The sequence below is a fragment of the Protopterus annectens genome, chromosome 8.part0, assembly GCF_019279795.1.
Source record: "Protopterus annectens isolate FY-2018-M chromosome 8.part0, PAN1.0, whole genome shotgun sequence".
Taxonomy (NCBI): domain Eukaryota; kingdom Metazoa; phylum Chordata; order Ceratodontiformes; family Protopteridae; genus Protopterus; species Protopterus annectens.
In genome coordinates, this window is record NC_056741.1 from 1,558,512,861 (window position 1) to 1,558,532,185 (window position 19,325).

Consider the following 19,325-nt stretch of genomic DNA (forward strand, 5'->3'; position numbering starts at 1 on the left):
CCAGTTGGTGACTGATTGTGAGAAGGATAGGTTATTGAGGACAGAGATAAGTTGTTTGTGCGGGACCATGTCAAATGCTTTAGATAGGTCTAGCAGAGGAGAGATAGACATTGTTTTTATGCTGAAGGATAGTGTTAGTAAAGGAGAGTAAGGCAGTGGTGGTGCTATTGTTTGGTCGGAAACCATGCTGAGTACTGGAAAGGAGGTTGCTAGTAAGTAGGTAGTCTGAGACCCGAGAGTGTATGCATCTCTCTAGTATTTTGGAGAGTGGAGAGAGAATAGCTATGGGGCGGTAATTGGTTAGTTCTGCCGAGGGTCCGCCTTTGTGGAGGGGAATTATATGTGATACTTTCCACAGTGTGGGAACGTAACTTTCTGACAGAGATCGGTTAATCAAGATGGATACTGGGTAGGCCAGAGCATCAGCTGCGATTTGTAGGTATTCACTTGGGAGGTTGTCTGCTGCTAATTTGGTGGGTTTAAGTTTAGTTAAGAGTTTTTTTATGTTGGTGGTAGGTACAGGAGAAAAAGAGAAGGCAGTGGGGAGATTACTAGTTGAAGGTGTGGGTTGGAGGTTGTGTTGTTTAGCTAGTGATAGTATGGTTTGGGTGAAGTGTGTGTTGAATGAGGTAGCAATATTTTCTGAGGAGTGAGGGATGTTAGGAGGAGGGGTACTGACTTTACCTGGGTGGAGGATGGAGTTTATGGAGGACCAGAATTGTTTGGGGCTGTATTGTGAGGAGTCTAGGGCAGACTGGTAGTATTGGAATTTGTCCTGTTTTATTAGCTTTTTGACTCTATTGCGTAGCTCTAGGGATTTCTGTCTAGCTGAGGGGGTTTTGGTTTTGCGCCAGTGCTCCCAGGCTTTATCCCTGTTTTTCATTTCTGACTTAGTGGTTTTCTGTAGCCATGGGGAGGGTTGTGCTTTGGTTCTGGAAAATCTTATGGGGGCATGGTAATTAAGGATGTTCAGGAAGGTAGTATTAAAAAATTCAACTGCGTCATCTAGACTGAGGTACTTTAGAGGATGCCGGTTACATTCTTTGAGGGATGAGATGAATGTGAGTGGGTTAAAGTTTAGTTTTTTACGTATTTGACGGTATATGACAGGTTTAGCTTGGTATAGGTATTTTTTGAGTAGGAATGTTGGGGAGTGATCACTGAGGCTATCTGATAAGCAGTCTGTTATATATGACTGGGGGCTCTTACTGACTAGTATCCAATCCAGGGTAGTGTGCTTGCTGGAGTTTTTATTTATCCTGGTTGGTGACTGGACTAGTTGGGTGAAGCCATGAAGGTGTACACGATGGGTTGGATTGTTGCCAGAACATGATTGCCAGTCAATATTGAAATCTCCTAAGATGATAGTTTCTTGGGGGAGATGGTGGGTAGACCAGCTGAGGAGGTTTTCTAGTGGAGGGATGTTTTGGCCAGGTGGGAAGTAGCATCCAATTATGTTGATGGTTTTGTTTTGGTTAATTTTGAGGTTGGTATATATTATTTCTTCATTGCCTATTTGTGGAGCTGATGATTTTAAGATCTGGATGTTTAGATGCTGTTTAAATATTATAGCTACACCACCTCCTTTTTTGTTTAGCCGGTCTACTCTTAGTATGCCGTAACCTGTAGGGAGTATTTGCTCACTGGTAATGTGAGGTTTTAGCCAGGTTTCTGTCAGGATGACTATATATGGGGAGTACAAGTCTATGGTGGCATGGAGTTCATGGACTTTGTTGGATATACTTCTAATATTTAGGCTTAGTAGAAGGAAGTCACTTGGGTTTCTATTGGCTGTAATATGGGAGAAGTTGTGGTTTCTAGTCTGATTATGAGGATTGGGGTTGGAGATGGTAGGGCCAGGGTTGGGGTGGATGTCTCCACTTAGGGCTAGTTTTGATATGCATGAGATTATTAGTTTTCTGAGTTTTTGAATGTGTTTGTTTATAAGGGAAACTTTATGATTGTGCTCTGTGGGTAATAGGTATGGTGTGAGGGTTACTATGTTAAGTTGTAGGGGTGCTTTATGTTTGAGTAATATAGTTGGTAGAATATGTGGGGGTGCATAGGGATGGTTCTTGAGTTGGTGAGAGGGGAGCTGAGTGAGGGTGAGACATGAGTGGTGGTGTGAGTAGTAGTACAGTGGTAGTGGTTGAGTAGGGGAATGATGGAGCTTTGGTAGGATGTAAGATATGCAAGGAGAGTGCATGCAGTGAGCATAGGAAAGGTATGCTTGTACATGTTAGTTGAGGAGGTGTGTTAGTAGTGGGAAGATGGAGGAGGTAGTGTTGGGTTAGCGCTGTGGTTGGCTATTGGAAAGATGGGAGGGGTTTGAGTGCAATAAAGGTGGGACCACTGGGGGCGAGAGGGAATAGGGGGCAGGGTGGGTAGCGAAGCGGGTAGAGACCCGGTTAGTTGCTCGTATGAGGGGGCTGGAAACAATCACAAAGCAAAGACAAGTATGTGTTAAGAAACAATAAAACAGTAAACCAGTGCCAGAATACGTTGAAACTCCGTCCAAGCAGTTTATTCACAAGTTAAAAATCATGTTTTATCGTCTCAAGATTCTAAACGGTCTCTAGAGCAAGAAGTATCAAGGGTTAGGTTGACCCGGTTAGTTGCTCGTATGAGGGGGCTGGAAACAATCACAAAACAAAGACAAGTATGTGTTAAGAAACAATCACAATTGACCAAGGACTGCTCTGAAACTGTAAGTCATTTCTTAATTTCTCAGGTGGAAAAACAAGACAACCTTGTATCAGTAGGCTACTGTGGTCATAGTTTAAATTAACAGACACACAGTATTGATCAGTTATGGATACTATTTGCTAACAGAAGGGAATAAGAGAAAGTGGAAGATGTGTGTGTGTGTGTGTGTGTGTGTGTGTGTGTGTGTGTGTGTGTGTGTGTGTGTGTGTGTGTGTGTGTGTGTGTGTGTGTGTGTGGGGGGGGGGGCTGCTTACAAGCCAAAGCAGAGTGCTCTCCAGGGGAAAATTAATATTGGCTCAAACAGGTAGACACATACTCAAAGTTAACTGTAGCTGTTTGCAGACAGTTCAGACCCGGACTGCGCTTTTCCTACAAGAATGTTAAAGGTGGTACTGCAGTTGAATACTTAAGAGTGGTGTTAGGTTCAAAGTTAACTGTAGCTGTTTGCAGACAGTTCAGACCCGGACTGCACTTTTCCTACAAGAATGTTAAAGGTGGTACCGCAGTTGAATACTTAAGAGTGGTGTTAGGTTGGAGAGACACTGAGCCTTCATGGGGCCTGTAGCAGAGTGGATTGTAGATTGTAGTATCACAAAGAAATGAGGACATAAGTGTAGAAGCCAAAGTAGCTCCAATTGCAGAAATGATGAAAGGGAACAGATTATGGTGGTTCGGGCACATGTGCAGAAAAACAGAAGATCTGGGGAAGATGATTTAGGACTAACAGGAAGAAGGCAAGAGGAAATGAGGGTGTCCAGCAAAGTGTTGGATGGATTGTATGAGCAAAGATCTGCAACAGTGAGGCATGGGTGCTTTAGAAGGCAGGAGATTAGCACTGAATTGAGAGAACAACAGTTAACATGACATGCCAACCCAATGTAGAAAAATGGGAAAAAGGGGGGTTGATGATGATGATGATTCCAGGACTTTTTAAATAAGCTTCCCCTTACCATCAGAAGTCAGCCATTAACTTCCTTCAGAAATATAATATACATACAAGCATTCATCCATACATATACACAGGAGCAGAAAAAAATATCACCATGGAATTTTGGCAGTCAAGCTTTTAAAAGGTAAGTTGGTTATAAGCTTGACTCAAACCATTCAACTTATGAAACTATGAACAACTCATTAAAATCATAGGAATTAATTACAGGGCCATAATATCATGCAAGTCAAACCATTGGAGAAGCCACTGTATGTAGTTAGACAAAAAAAAGGTAAACATGCCAATGGTATACATATGTCAGATTTCTTAAGTTATCATACGTTTTTGGACACCACATCAAAGAGCCTGTTGTAGTTCTTATTTTTTTTTTCATTTCAAAACTCATGGGGGTATTAACACCATTTAAGATGGTAACTTTGCAGTGTTTCTGAAGCCATGTATGCACCAGTTCTTACATGCTGATATCACAAGTTTATTTTTGGGACTACAAGAATCCTATTGATGTTTAAGATAATTTTATGTCAGTCACATGCCTTTGTAGAGAAAGATTGTTGGAAGCTAGTTGTTGCATTTTTCAGAATACATATCTGTTTCAAACATGCTTCACTTTTCTGTTTTTCTGTAGTCTTTTCAAGCTGGAGGATTTGTATTGATTGCTCATTCCCAGTCGTACCAAAAACAAGGTTGGGGGTTTGCAAAATAGTTAAGGTGTTTACATCAAGGTACAAGTCTGATTCTCACCTTTGGTTACTGATGGGTTATTAGCTAGGCATGTAATAATTTGCGAACTGATTGCCTAGTATTTACTTATGAAAAGTAGGCATGAAATGCTGAGACTTTAGAACTGCTCCTTAAAAGACAATGTGTGAATTAGTATGTCCTAGACTTCTATGGGAACATGACACAAATAACTATTGCTGCTTTGTGTGGCATTTTGCCACTGTCTGCTGTGGATGTTCTTAAGTGGGAAGCCACACTTGAGAGTACTCCTGTTTACTTATATTATGTATATATTTATAAACATACATCTGCTTTGCTGTTGCATTCATTTATCTTGTTTAAATGTAGTACCTATTAGTTGTAGTAGGGTTGCCTGAGGTGAGAATCTTTAGGATTTATATCTCATAGTACTCTGGTATATGCACTGTTGCAAAGAGTAGAGGTGAACATTTGTGTCAGTTACATACGTTACAAGTCCTTTAGCTTGATCATATGAGACTCACATATGCATAGTCAATCTGCACAATAACTATGTTTCCTCAGACTGTAGAAATTCTGCAAAATTTTCAGTAATGCATTGATTATGAGATTAGCATTTCAGTCATCTCAACCTCTGATAATTCCAAACCGTATATCCACTGACATCTGTTCGTATTCGTCGCGAGTGTAATTTTTGAACCCAGCAACACAGCTAATCCATGTATAATGTGTGATGTCTTACAAATGCTGAATGTCACATTACTTACTAATTCTAAAGCTTTGCAGTTTTAGAATGGTGGGAGTTAGCTAGAAATATGTGGCATTAGTGTTTGTCGGAGAGGATTCGATTTAGATTTCTGTATGCATATGGTTGCGTGTGTGTTAAGCACAGATTTAACATGGGAAATTAAAAAGAAGTACTATGATTGGCTAAAACAGTAAATTTCCTCTGACTGTAACAGATAACCACCAGGCATAACATTTGTTGGCAATCCTATAGCTGCACTATAATAGAATAATTCCAGCTACACAAAACTAAACTTTCAACCAACATATTCAATGAACCTGACCTTTTGAAAATTAGCTTCTGCTGTTCTTTTGACATTTAGCAACTCTAATTTTCTACTGTAATAATAAAAGTAATTTTGCTATCATCTGCTTTTATTGTTGACAAAAGATAACTTCAGTACAGATAAAAATAAGTATTTTACAACTATATTACATTTCCCTTTCTATAGGAAATCAGCTACTTTTTAATTCATAAACTTTGAATAATTGTAAATGTACAAGATGTAAAGACATGCAAAACATTTTCTTACACATATGTAATTGTAGCATTGATATTATCTGTTTCCATAGAAATGCTTTAAACTGTCTACCTAAGTAAATAACAGCAGTGTTTATTAGCAATATGAAAAAAAGATAAAGTCATCAAAGATCCATTTTATCAGTGCTCTTCCAGATGTTAGGTGATAGCTGTGCAATGCAGAAAGACCATAGGCCTTTGTCTTATTGCCTTAACTTGCATCTAGGTATGCATTTATCACACAGCAGCCTACACCCTGACATGTCCTTATAAAGAATGTGACACAGTGTTTGGCTGAGGAAGAGGCAATCCAAAACTTATATTTCTATACTTTGTGAAATGGAGGTGAATGCTGCATTATCATTAGTATAGTTAATAACAATCTGTTATGGAGACTTGCAGATTATTTAATAAAATCCCGGGCATGCATCTCAACCTCTTAGAGCAAGAAATCTAGACAAAGCCATCAGTAATGGGGAAACAAAGTTCGATAAATAGAGACACTTTTTGAAAACTTCTCTAAACTAACTAAATTTAGAAAATTAATAAAATAACAGGTTTTGCATTAGACTGAATTTTTTGAAAGGTATAATGTCTGAAACTCAAATGTCTACCATTATTTTATAACTTCAACCCTCAATAATTTGCCAGAAAACCACAATTTTATGACAAATGGACCAAAAATATGAGGCAAGAATCTGGACATTCTGCAAAAATCTGTACAGTTGAGAGGTATAGATCCCGGGTCTTCTTTCTAATTCACTTGTCACTGCTAACCATTTATTTTCATACAGTATTGTACTCGTAACAAATCCTCTCAGTCACTTAAGTCTAGCTTCATTATTCTGTTGACTGTTTTTCTGTATTTGCACTTTTCTGAAACATTTGCAGCATTTATTAACTTCTTATTTTCTAAATTTTCTCAGGTGATTACATACTCTGCGGGTGAAGTATACAACAATCTAAATGAAAACCAAAAAGATAGAGTAGCCTTTGCCTCAGGCCTCTTGATTGAGGATGCATCAATAAGAATTTCAAATCTTCAACCCAAGGATGCTGGACAGTATTCATGCAAAGTAAAATATGGAGGTGAATATATGTGGAGCTACATAACATTAATTGTTTTAGGTAAGGCTTTTTCTTCAGTTAATTCATGTGTAAAACAGACATAGTGATAAATAATTCATGAATGTATGAACACCTCGTTTTATAAAACTTTGAAAAAAAGAATGTCATAGTAAGGTAGAGAAAATTCACACACACAAAGGACTACACTGAAAAGTTTTTTTTCAGTGATACACTACCATGCAGACACCAAATTAACAGAAATATAAGAATGTAGATTTCTCCATATGACATTAATAAATAAAGATTAATAATTTTCAAACTGAAAGCTATGGCAAAAGAAAACACAGTATGTGTGTAAACTATACTTAGACTTTATGTTTTGCAACTTAGTTTTATTTTATTTTTTGGGGAGTGGACTTAAGCACATATTAAGGCTGGTAAGCTGGTGATATAAACACATATGAATGTACTCTACTTTATTGCCAGTATAAAGCAATTATTTTGACATTTGTTCATGCCCTTCTGCTTCTCTTTGAGAGTTAAGAATAAAAGGTTTGGATGAATTAAAAGGAAACTTTAGTGGGCTACTAAAGTGAAAGATACGAGTTTTTGTCTATTAAATTATTTTCTAGAGCTGAGGGACATCTGTTAGTTTCATTCTGAGGAGGGATTGAGTGTGAAAGATAACTAAGGAGTGTGAAAGATAACTATGCTCATGGGAACTGACTCGAACTAATAATTGGAAAGAAAAAAATGATGTATATATTGGTCGGATGTGAAGGCTCTGTGCTTTCTCCCAGGTATAGGACTTTATCAGATCAAGTGGCTGAGGGGATGGGCTGTTGTGGGGTTACAAAAATTATACAGGTGTATCTGGAGGACATGGAGAAGGTGATGAGAAGGAGTCTTAGTAAACAAAATCCTGCTTAGAATACTCACATCAACTACTAGAATGTGAGATTATGTAGTCTGTGTTAAAGGTAATATAAAAGTATTGACTAGGTAAGCAAACAATGTAAAAAAAAAGTAACAAAAATCTGCAAACCCTTCCCAAATGTACAAACAGTAGCAATATACATATATTTCTCTATCTACACACACACACATATATATATATATATATATATATATATATATATATATATGGGTCTACCTGAAAACACCAAAAGTGCACAATGCCGATGACAAGAACACCAACACCGGAAGATCAACAATGGAGAAGACCGACAGCTGGGAATCCCAATGTTGAGAACACCGACACGTTAAGGTAAGTGTGCGATAGGAACGGACGTTAGGGTCAAGGTGTGGGTAAGGTAAGTGTATGATAGTGACAGATGTTAGGGTAGGGTGCGGGTCAGGTAAGTGTGCGACAGTGACGGACTTTAGGTTTAGGGGCAGGTTAAATGAGTTAGGGTTAGGGTGCAGGTAAGGTAAGTGTGCGATAGTGACGGACTTGAGGGTTAGGGGCGGATTAAGTGAGTTAGGGTTAGGGTTAGGGTATGGGTAAGGTAAGTGTGCGATAGTGACAGAGTTAAGGGTTAGGGGCAGATTAAGTGAGTTAGGGTTAGGGTGCGGGTAAGGTAAGTGTGTGATAGTGACGGACCTTAGAGTTAGGGTTTGGTTTAAGGTCAGTGCATAGATAGTTGTGTATGTGAGGTTTAGTGTAGGTTTGTAAGGTTTTTGGTGTGCTTGTGTTGTGTGTGTGTTTTTCGGGAAAGGTATTTGTTTTGTTGATTGTCGGGATTTTGGTTTGTCGGGCATGCGAAGTTTCGTGTTTTTGAACTTTCTTTTTTTGTCATTTTTTTTTCGTGTCGGTTATTTAGTTGTCGGTGTTATCAGGTAGACCTATATATATATATATATATATATGTATATATATATATATATATATATATATATATATATATATATATGGTTCTACCTGACTTCACCGACACGCCGCAACATCGACAGCGAAATCGAGCCGCAGAAGTGCGAAACTGCAGAAGACCGGCGACCGGGACCCAGAAGATCGACAGTGCAGAAGACCGACCCGACGGATGAAAGCACCGGCGCTGAGGATGCCGAAATGGGAAAAGGCTGTGTAAGTATGCGGTAGTGACGGACGTTAGGGTGCGAGTAAGGTAAGTGTGGATAGGGGTGGGTTAAGTGAGTTAGGGTTAGGAGCGGGTCAGGTAAGTGTGCGGTAGTGAATGTGTTTGGGTTAGGGGCGGATAAGTGAGTTAGGGTTAGGAGCGGGTCAGGTAAGTGTGCGGTAGTGATTGTGTTTGGGTTAGGGCGGGATAAGTGAGTTAGGGTTAGGAGCGGGTCAGGTAAGTGTCTTGGTAGTGACGGACCTTAGGGTTAGGGTTTGGGTCAGGGTTGTAGGTAGTTGTGTATGTGAGGTTTAGTGTGGGTTTGCAGGGATTTTGGTGTGCTTGTGTTGTGTATGTGGTTTTGGATGGGGAATGTGTTTTGTTTGTTGATTGTGGTGTGTGAAGTGTATAAGGTTTCGTGTTTGTGTACCGTCGGTTATTTCGTTGTCGGGCATGTGGATTTTCGTGTTTTTGTACTGTCGGTTATGTGGTTTCGGTGATTGCGTTGTCGGTGTTGTGGTGTTTCGGTGAAGTCAGGTAGAACCATATATATATATATATATATATATTTATATATATATATATATATATATATATATATAAATATATATATATATATACGGTTCTACTTTGAAACATCTAAACCCATAACATCTAATTTCATAACACTGAGACCAGAACATCTAAAACCCATAACATCGAATTTCATAACATCTAACACTACAAATCACAAGAAAATAACATCCCCTCCAGTACTGGCACAGCCAGTAAGGAGGAAAAGGTAACCACACACACCACAAATCCAGTCTCACATAGACCCATCGCATCAGCAAACCAAACACATAAACACACAAAAATATACACGGAGGCTCTAAACAAAAATCTGCCTAAGCAGCAGAGACCTCCAAAGCAGACATCCAAGCAACCCCCACCATGCAACAATACCCACGTAACACATAATTCACAAAGTCAGTGTGTCACACAGTCACAGCCCTTAAAGCTAAACAACACACCAAATACACTTGTAATAGGTGACTCTATTGTCAGACACACTGACGTACCACTCACCAGACTGAATAAGGAGAAGGTCACTGTAAGCTGCCTGTTGGGTGCCAGGATCCGCCACATAACACATGCACTCAGATCACTCCAAAGCAAGTACAAATATGACTCCGTCATTGTCCATGCTGGTGTGAATGACCTGAGACGTACCTCCCTGGACTACATGAAAAGAGACATAGAGGAGCTCTCTGATCATGTAGCCCAGGCCGGTATGACCCTGACCTTGAGTAGCATCTTGCCCTCACCAAGAATGATGCCACAGTATAAAGACAAAATGATCAATTTTAACAATTGGCTAAAGTATTGGTGTCATTCAAAGGGGATCCAGTGTCTGTCAGCCTGGGATGACATGCTCGACAAGCCACGTTGCTTCACTAGGGACGGCTTGCACCTGTCACCATTGGGTTTTCAAATACTGGCAAAGGCTCTTGCCTCCCCCATAGTGCCTTTTTTAGGCAAGGCTCAAAAGACAAACCCACCTCCATAGACAACACAAAGAAAAAACTAAGGGTAATGCTGCTTGACGCCAGAAGTCTAAACCTCAAGATGCACGCACTCAAGACTCTCCTCAGTATGGAGAATATCGATATCTGTGCAGTAACAGAAACCTGGTTCAAGGCTCCCGAAAGCACCCCAGCACTACCAGGTTATACTTCATGCCATGCTTTTAGGCCACAAAACTCGGACCGAACCACAAAAGGATGGGGGAGTATCCATATACATCAAAGATACCCACACCTCCAGGTTAGTGGCACTGCACGAAGCATCGGAGACCATCCATGTGCAACTAACAGTGGGCAAAACTGCCTTTCAGTTTGTAGCCTGCCACAGACCACCCTCCCAAACACAGGAACCCCACTTGGCTTTCCTGAGAACACTAGAAAAATATGAAGGTCTCTCCAAACACCATTATAATGGGTGACTTCAACTACCCAAACATTGATTGGGAAAACTACTCAAGCCCAAACACCTTCACCCAATGGTTCCTAGAATTTATAAACTCAAATGCTATGGAACAACTGGTCACCACTCCCACAAGAGGGGAAAACATATTGGACCTGGTCATCACCAACATGGGGTCTCTATGTTCCACACCAGAGGTATACCCCTCATTGGTAAGATCAGACCATAAATTAATCTCACTGGACATCCATATTCCGTCCCCACCCCCAGCCAAGAATACCACTGTGAAGAACTTCTCAAAAGGAAACATCACACTTCTCAAAACCAAGGTGAAATCTTTCAAAGCCCCCGGGCCAGTGGAAACTATGGCCCAAAACGCAGAATCCTTTACCAAAGCATTCTATGGACACCTACAGGAATGCATGGAGCATGCTATCCCAAATAAAACCATGACTCACTCCTCCAAAGGCAGGAGACCTGTCTGGTGGACCCCGGCCATAAGTAAGCTATATAACAGAAAGAGGAAGCTACTACATGATAGAGCAAAATCCCAAAAAGGGAAATCATCTCTGATCAGTACTAACAAGAAACTACGATCCCTCATAAAATCATCTAAGGCAAGCTTCGAAAGAAATATTGCACAATACACTAAGGATAATCACAAGGCCTTCTTTAGTTATGTCAGGAACCTGGGAGGCAACTCCCAGATATGCTCTGAGTTAGTGCAAAATGACAAAAAATACACTGAACCCACAGACATTGCCAACATCCTGGCAGAAAGGTTCAGTGCAAACTTCTCCCCCTCTTCCCCTCCAAAAGAGCAAATGTCTATCCCAACAGAATGTAGCCTCCCTGTGATCACAGATACACAGGTGAGAGCTGCCCTCTCCAAAGCAAAAAACACGGCATCAATGGGACCAGACGGTGTCCCGGGCTGCGTCTTACATGATCTCCAAGAAGAACTAAACCCTCACTTAAAGACACTGTTCAATCTCAACCTTACTACAGGATATGTACCCAAGGAATGGCGTACAGCAACAGTGGTCCCGCTCCACAAAGGTGGTGCCACAACAGACCTCAGAAACTATCGCCCTATAAACCTGACCAGCCTGGTCTGCAAGGCTATGGAGCATATCATCATGGAAATCATAAACAAGGACATTGGGAACCTCCAGACACTGGATCCTACCCAATTCGGCTTTGTTAAGGGCAGATCTTGCCTCTTGAACCTGGTCGACTTCTTTGAAACTGTTACCAAAGCCATAGATGAAGGGAAGGTAGTCCACACTGCCTACCTGGACCTCGCAAAAGCCTTCGACACAATACCCCACTCGGGCATCATAAATAAGCTCACCAGCTTAAATATCAACCCCTGTGTCACAGGATGGGTTGCAAACTGGCTCAGGGATAGAACCCACATGGTCAGAATTGCAGGTGCCATGTCAGACTCTAAACCAGTTACAAGTGGCGTCCCACAAGGCTCAGTCCTGGGACCCCTCTTGTTTGGTATATATTTCTCCGAGGTACAGGCTAACACGGGTGGAATATGGCTGACAAAGTTCTCAGACGACTGCAAACTGGGCGCCATAATCGACTCTCCGGCTGACACGAGCATCCTCCAAAAGGGTCTAACAGAGAGTACCTCTACACAGCAATTTCTCTAACCCAAACTATCTAAGTCCACTACTCTCATTAAAGGATGGTGACATCCACCCTAACACAAGCCCAACAACTACTCCTATCTCTCTCCATAACCAAAAACAATCACCTACTCATGCCCTCTCTAAACCATCTAACTACCTGTTAATAGCTCATCTTAACATATGTAGCATTAAAAATAAAATAACTCAACTCCAAGCACTAACTGAAGTCTACTCCTTTGTTATTCTCTGCTTAACACAAACATGGTTAAAACCTGTAACCAAAGACAATGAAATCATCCCACCTGGATATAATATCCTGAGACTAGACAGAGTAACCAAAAAAGGTGGTGGGGTTGCTATTCTATATAAATCTAGCTTACAATTAACCACTTACGACTGTAAACTACCCATAGACTCCAATGCAGAAATTCTTATCTCCAAACTTCATCTTAACAATGCCAAATCCATCTTTATTATCTGTATGTATCTACCACCTGATAACAACACTGCCACCATGGAAAATATACTTTGTTGGCTTTCCCAACACCTGCCCCAAGAAACCATAATCTTAGGCGACACAAACATTGATTGGAACTGCCACTGTAGCAGTGTCCCCACAACCCATATTAAACTATATGGGTATTCTCAAACCATTATCTCCCCCACCAGGATAAATAAATCTAACAAGAAAGTAACCTTATTAGACTGGATTCTCATAAACCATCATCCTCACATTTATGAATCTGGAACTCTCCCTGATGATTTAAGTGACCACTTACTTACCTACATTATCAGACATAAAACCAATACCCCCATTCCAACATCTGTTAAAAACATCAGATCTAAAAAGAACTTTAACCCTGAACTATTCCAAATGGAACTATGAGCTTGCAACTGGTCTCCCTTAAAACACCTCTCTTTAGATGAAGCCATTATTTACTTTAACTCTAACTTCCTTGCCATTCTCAACCACCATGCTCCAACCAGATTAAGTAGAATTAAAACCAACTCTGCACCATGGCTGTCAAAAGAAACCAAACACAAAATAAATCTTAGAAATAAAATTTGGGCAAAATGGAGAAAGACTAAAAACCCTGTAGATCAACAAACCTTTAGACAGCTAAGAAATGATACCAAGAAAGCTATAATTTCTGATAAAAGAAACTACTACCTACAATCTCAACAAGCTAATCAAAACAACCCACAAAAATTTTGGACTAGCATTAACCAACTACTCCATCCAGGTCAATCTACTACTCCAAACCCTCAAAATACTGACCACAAAAATCAAATGCATACAGCCAATGCTTTCAATACCTTTTTTACTAATGCTATTCAAACACTAGCTAGTCAACTATCACCTAATAGCTTTACCCTACCTTTCTATAAATCAACCTCACCTCCTCCTTTTCATATTCAACCTGTCCGAACAACATATATTCTAACCCTACTACAGAAACTAAAACCATGCTCTCCCTCAGCAGACCAACTACCTGCTGAATTCCTACAACAATCAGCCAAAGCTATTGCTTATCCCATTTCGATTCTGATCAATAGAACTATTACCAAAAGTCATATCCTTAGCTTATGGAAAATTTCCCATATTATCCCCCTCCATAAATGTGGACACTCCACTGAACTCTCCAACTACCGCCCTATTGCCCTTCTCTCTCTTTTGGCAAAGATCATGGAGAAATGCATTCATAGACAATTACTTGACCATCTAACCCAAAATAATTTACTTTCCAACTGTCAACATGGATTCAGACCTTCTCATAGCACAATCACTGCCCTCCTTTCCTTCACAGATTGTATCAATAAAAAATGCACCCTTAACAAGCTCTCTTCAGCACTATTTATTGACCTGTCTAAAGCTTTTGACATGGTAAATCACCAGATTCACATCAAAATACTTAAATCCCTGTCACTAGGTACATCTTCCATAAAGTGGTTCCAGTCCTACCCGGATAAAAGACAACAGGCCGTACTATGGCACAAGTCTCTATCTACCCTCCTGCCCGTTAACCTTGGTGTCCCTCAAGGGTCCATCCTAGGACCTCTACTTTTTTCCATATTTATTAATGACCTTCATCTTGCCATCCCCCAAGCCACATGCATACAATATGCTGATGACTCCACACTGATATGCTCAGCTACTTCCTCTTTTGAACTTCACTCTCTTACCCAGAAAGTATTTAACACAGTTGAACAATGGTTTACACATAGGTGCCTTCTCCTAAACCCCAAAAAGACCAAACTCCTTCTCTTCTCTCCTACCCAAAAGTCCTCTCCTCTTGATTTCTCAGTTATCTCCACCAATAAAACTATTATATCACTAGACCCAACCACCAAACTACTGGGTATCACTATTGACAACAATCTGAACTTTGATATACATATTAACAATACTATAAAAACTGTCAACAAAAAACTTGTCTCTCTCTATAGGATTAAAACCTTCCTTTTACCTACAGCTAAATCCACTATAGCTCACACCCATCTAATCTCTACACTTCTTTATGCATCACCCATTTTTACTAAGCTATCTAAAAATAACCTTAGCAAATTGGAAATGTCCTACAATAACATTGCCAGATTTGCTACAGGCAACCCATTTAGAACCCACCATTGCATTAACATAAAGCAGCTGGGATGGCTTGAACTACAAAACCTGATTAAATTCCATCAACTATCTATAGCCCACAACACTCTTTACAAACCTTCCAATACTCCTATTCTATCCACACTCATCACCCCATACAAAAATCTGAAATCATTAAGGTCTTCTCACAAACTTCTAGTACTTACATCTAAACCAAAGAACAGGGCTGGCAACTCCCTCTTCTCTAATACTGTTGGAAAAGCCTGGACTCTGCTCCCTAATGAACTTTCCTATCTTCCCTCGCTATCACTCTTCAAAAATAAATTGAAAGTGTTCCTCAGAACACACTGGTTATGCCCCTGTACTAACCCTGACTAGTTATGTGTCTCTTCATACTTTGCTCTACCTACCCTTTCTACTCATAAACTATGATTCCTTCCTTTTGACCACAATTCTATCTCCCTCTAGATCACCACATAGTGTACCAATATGCTATATAATGCCTGCATTCAGCACTGACAAATTTACTGTGTTAACCTGTAATATGCATTGCAATTATGATTTTTGTTTAATGTTACCTATTTGTTATGTTGTTGTTTTTCATTGTTCTATCTTGGAGCTTATCTCCCCGGGCCTCTACTGAAAATGGACATGCATCCAGTTATACTAGCCCGTTCAACAAATGTAAAATAAAACAAATATATATATATATATATATATATATATATATATATATATATATGTGTGTGTGTGTGTGTGTGTGTGTGTGTGTGTGTGTGTGTGTGTGTGTGTGTGTGTGTGTGTGTATATATATGGATCTACTTCACATGGTCAACATTTCAGAATGTCGAAGACCATGTGGCCGAAACCATATGATCAACATTCGAAATGTTGACCATGGAACAAAAAAAAAAAAAAACACAACAAAAGCTTACCTCCACGTTGCTACACCCCCCCCACAGCCCCCCAGAACTTAAATATACCAACTCCGAGATTGCACTACAGTGCAGAAGATGGAAATCTTTCCATTCTGCACTGTACGGAGATGCTGGTTCCACATGGTCGACATTTCAAATGTCGATCATATGGTCTCGGCCATATGGTCTTTGACATTCTGAAATGTCGACCATGTGAAGGGGACCCATAGGTTCATAGGTTGATACTAGGCTATCAGCTCTAGGGCCTATACAAGCCTAGCCAGAATGATTCCCTGGATATTTCTTCCCACAGTATTTACTTCCCTGGACCCCTGTCTAGCAGGGCAACTGATATGATCCCCAGGGTGAATTTCCTATCTCCCATCCAATCATCAAGGTATATATATATATCTATAGGCCGCGGTGGTATGGCGGTAGCATTGTTACCTCACAGCAAGAGGTTCTCCCATTCAATTCTCGGCGTGGCTTGGGAGTGCCTTCTGTGTGGAGTCTGCATGTCTTCCCCCTGGTTGGGTAGCGTTCGAAAGACATGCGTGCATAAATGGGCATGCCTTCATTGAAGGTTGGGCGTCGAGCTGGCACCTTGTCATTTCGTAAAAATCTACTGCCAATCATTAGCAGACCGGAGTTCCACTGTGGCGACCCCTTACCGGGAAAAAGCCGAAAAGACAAACATATATATATATATATATATATATATATATATATATAAATACACAAAATCAAATAAGACAGGGTAGAAGCAGGGTAAGATGTGGAGAGTGGCATGTGATATGTGTGGATGTATAGAAAGAGAGGGTAAGGAAACAAACCTAGTGCACAGAGTGTAAAGGAGAAAGCTGTTGAGTAGTAAACACAAAAGCATGCATGTTAATCTATTGACAGCCATTTCTTTTTTTTTTTTTTTTTGCATGGGAACAAGCTGCCTACACCCCCTGAAATTATATATATGTACCTATTCCTAGGTCACACAACAGTAAAAAAAAAGGAAATAGCTGGTGGTAGATTGACTTACACCCACACTGGAAAACATTAACTCATCTTGGAGTCTTAAAGTAGTCTAGACACTAAGAATACACATGGGAGAAATGATGCGTGATGTATAATGTATGTAAATGGGAAAAATAATGTTAATGTGTTGTTTTCTGTAAATGTATGTTTATCTGTGCCTTAAGTGATAATTTAGTAAAGGTGCTAAAAGAAGAGAATGTACAGAGGAAATCAGTCCTACAGTGGAGGTGAGAAAACCAGAGTAGGATGTAGGAGTATGGTGGGGGAAGAGAAACGAGAGTACCCCCGAATGGGAATGACAAACACTTGCCTTTGTTCTTCCTCTGCACCTGGCAGACTAGGTGGTGTGAACTTCCCATGCTAATATCAGGAATACATAGAAGAAAACCTTCAGACACTTAGGTTCATAGGCTTATACTAGCTTAGAAACCACCAGGGTCTTTACAAGCATAGCTGTGCAATCCAGCCCTGTTTTGTCCCTGAGTTCCTTGGAAGCCTATCAGATGAGGTATGTTAGTAAAGGGGTTGCTAAGGGTTATGGCGGGTATGTTAGTTAGGGGTTAATTTACTTACTGTCAACCTCTGTCCATCAGAGACATGGGAGTTGGAGTGGGGATGAATTTGCAATGTCCCATTATGATGATCAAGGTTTCTTTTGAATAGGGCCAGGGATGAACTCTGCTTCACATAGATGGGGAGATTACTCCATAATGTGGGGTTCCTTTGAGATACATATTGGTCTTTTCAGCAAGTTCTATTTATGTCACAGGCAAAGTTCAAGTCCTTGGATCTAGAGTTTCTGGTACTGTTTATTTTATGGATGGGCAGTGCATTTCAAAATATCATCATGACACTATTATGGGTACCCAGATGGCTAGGTGAGTGTAGGTTTTAGCTGAGTTGTATGTCTTTGTAAGATATAATTATTTAACAGATTTGGGATAGCCAAAAAAAACAGTATTGCCAACAGTTAGTGATATAATCAGATTGTTTATGTAACATGGATGCATACATAATACAGGAATCAGAAAATGTACTCTCTTGAGTAGTTTTATTTTATAATTTTTTACCACACGCAAAAGCACCAAAAGACAAACAAATGTTTATGTTACTGCATGTCAATAAAATATTTAAATTTCATGTAAGAAGTAGTAGGTTTAATGTAAACCAGCAGAAATATATAATTATGGTAACTCCTGATCACAAAATAAAGAAGCCCTCTAATGCAATCCAGAAATAGTACAGTGTTTAAACACATTGTCTCAGTGCTGGACACAGTTTTTACATCATGCCTGGAAATCATTGCAGCTTCCACTGCTGTGAAAATTAACAAATTGCAGTGTATATGTCTCCTCACAGCAAAACACATTATGACCTAACACAAATTTAAACAGAGTACATATTTTATTAATGTGTGAATTGTTGTAGTTGGACATAACCATCACTTTATCAATTCATCCCATGAATCATGCAGTATGATTGTGTAAAGTGTTTCTACCTCTAAATTTACTAAATAAAGAGATGGAAATAACTCCATGCTCAGAAACCAAATGCGAGGGTCTCTATTATAACAATGAAAAGGCAATCTGTCGAACGGCTAAAAAGTCAAATATTCTGGACCTCTAAATCAGATTTGTGGGGGGCTGTGCCCCCCCCCCCACCGCTAAATATATATACCAACTCCGTGATCGCACTACAGTGAGGAAAGGGCAAATTTTCAGATCTTCACTGTATCACGATCTCACAAAACCAATCTCAAGGTCCGGAATATTCTACAGATTGCCTTTTCGTTCATCTAATAGGGACCCAAATCTGTCAGTTTATATTTAAAATCCACATTGTCTGAAATAAAGGAAAAGACTCTGCCCATCAATGCTGTTCAACTGAAGCTCTTGAAATATGCACAATCTTGAGTGTGCTAACCTTTACCTGGAATAAGTCCTATCTAATAGTACAGCTAAGCTTTTATGGATTTTGGAAAGCCCAAACAAAATAGGAATGGTCACATGTTTAACAGTCAAATGTGTAGAAAATCAAGTCAGTCAGACAAAAACACAAGTGCATACAAATTATAAATAACATAAAAAAATAAAGTTTCACTTTTTATAAATTCTCATCTTACAAATGTAGTAGGTGGTCAAGTATCTGAAAATGACAGGAACAATACAACTGCCATATGGAAAGTTTCTCCTGAAATAGTTCAAACACTAATTTGCTTAGTTTAAAGTGCGGAATCCTGACTATTTTAATATCATTTGGGATGCCTACATGTCTGAATTAATAATGAAGTAGTTGAAATGATGATCATGGATAACAAATAAGCAGAGAGTTGACAGCTGCAAATTCAATAAATAATAATGGTA

General features: G+C 39.7%; 1 protein-coding gene across 1 annotated transcript in view; it reads left to right on the forward strand.

The window, feature by feature from the left end:
• The window catches only part of LOC122808512 (CXADR like membrane protein), a 490,245-nt gene that overhangs the window by 112,795 nt on the left and 358,125 nt on the right, over window positions 1–19,325 (forward strand). Inside the window, exon 3 of the mRNA XM_044079467.1 lies at window positions 6,587–6,788. Coding sequence (XP_043935402.1) covers window positions 6,587–6,788 — 202 coding nt within the window. The remainder of the gene's footprint in view (window positions 1–6,586; window positions 6,789–19,325) is intronic.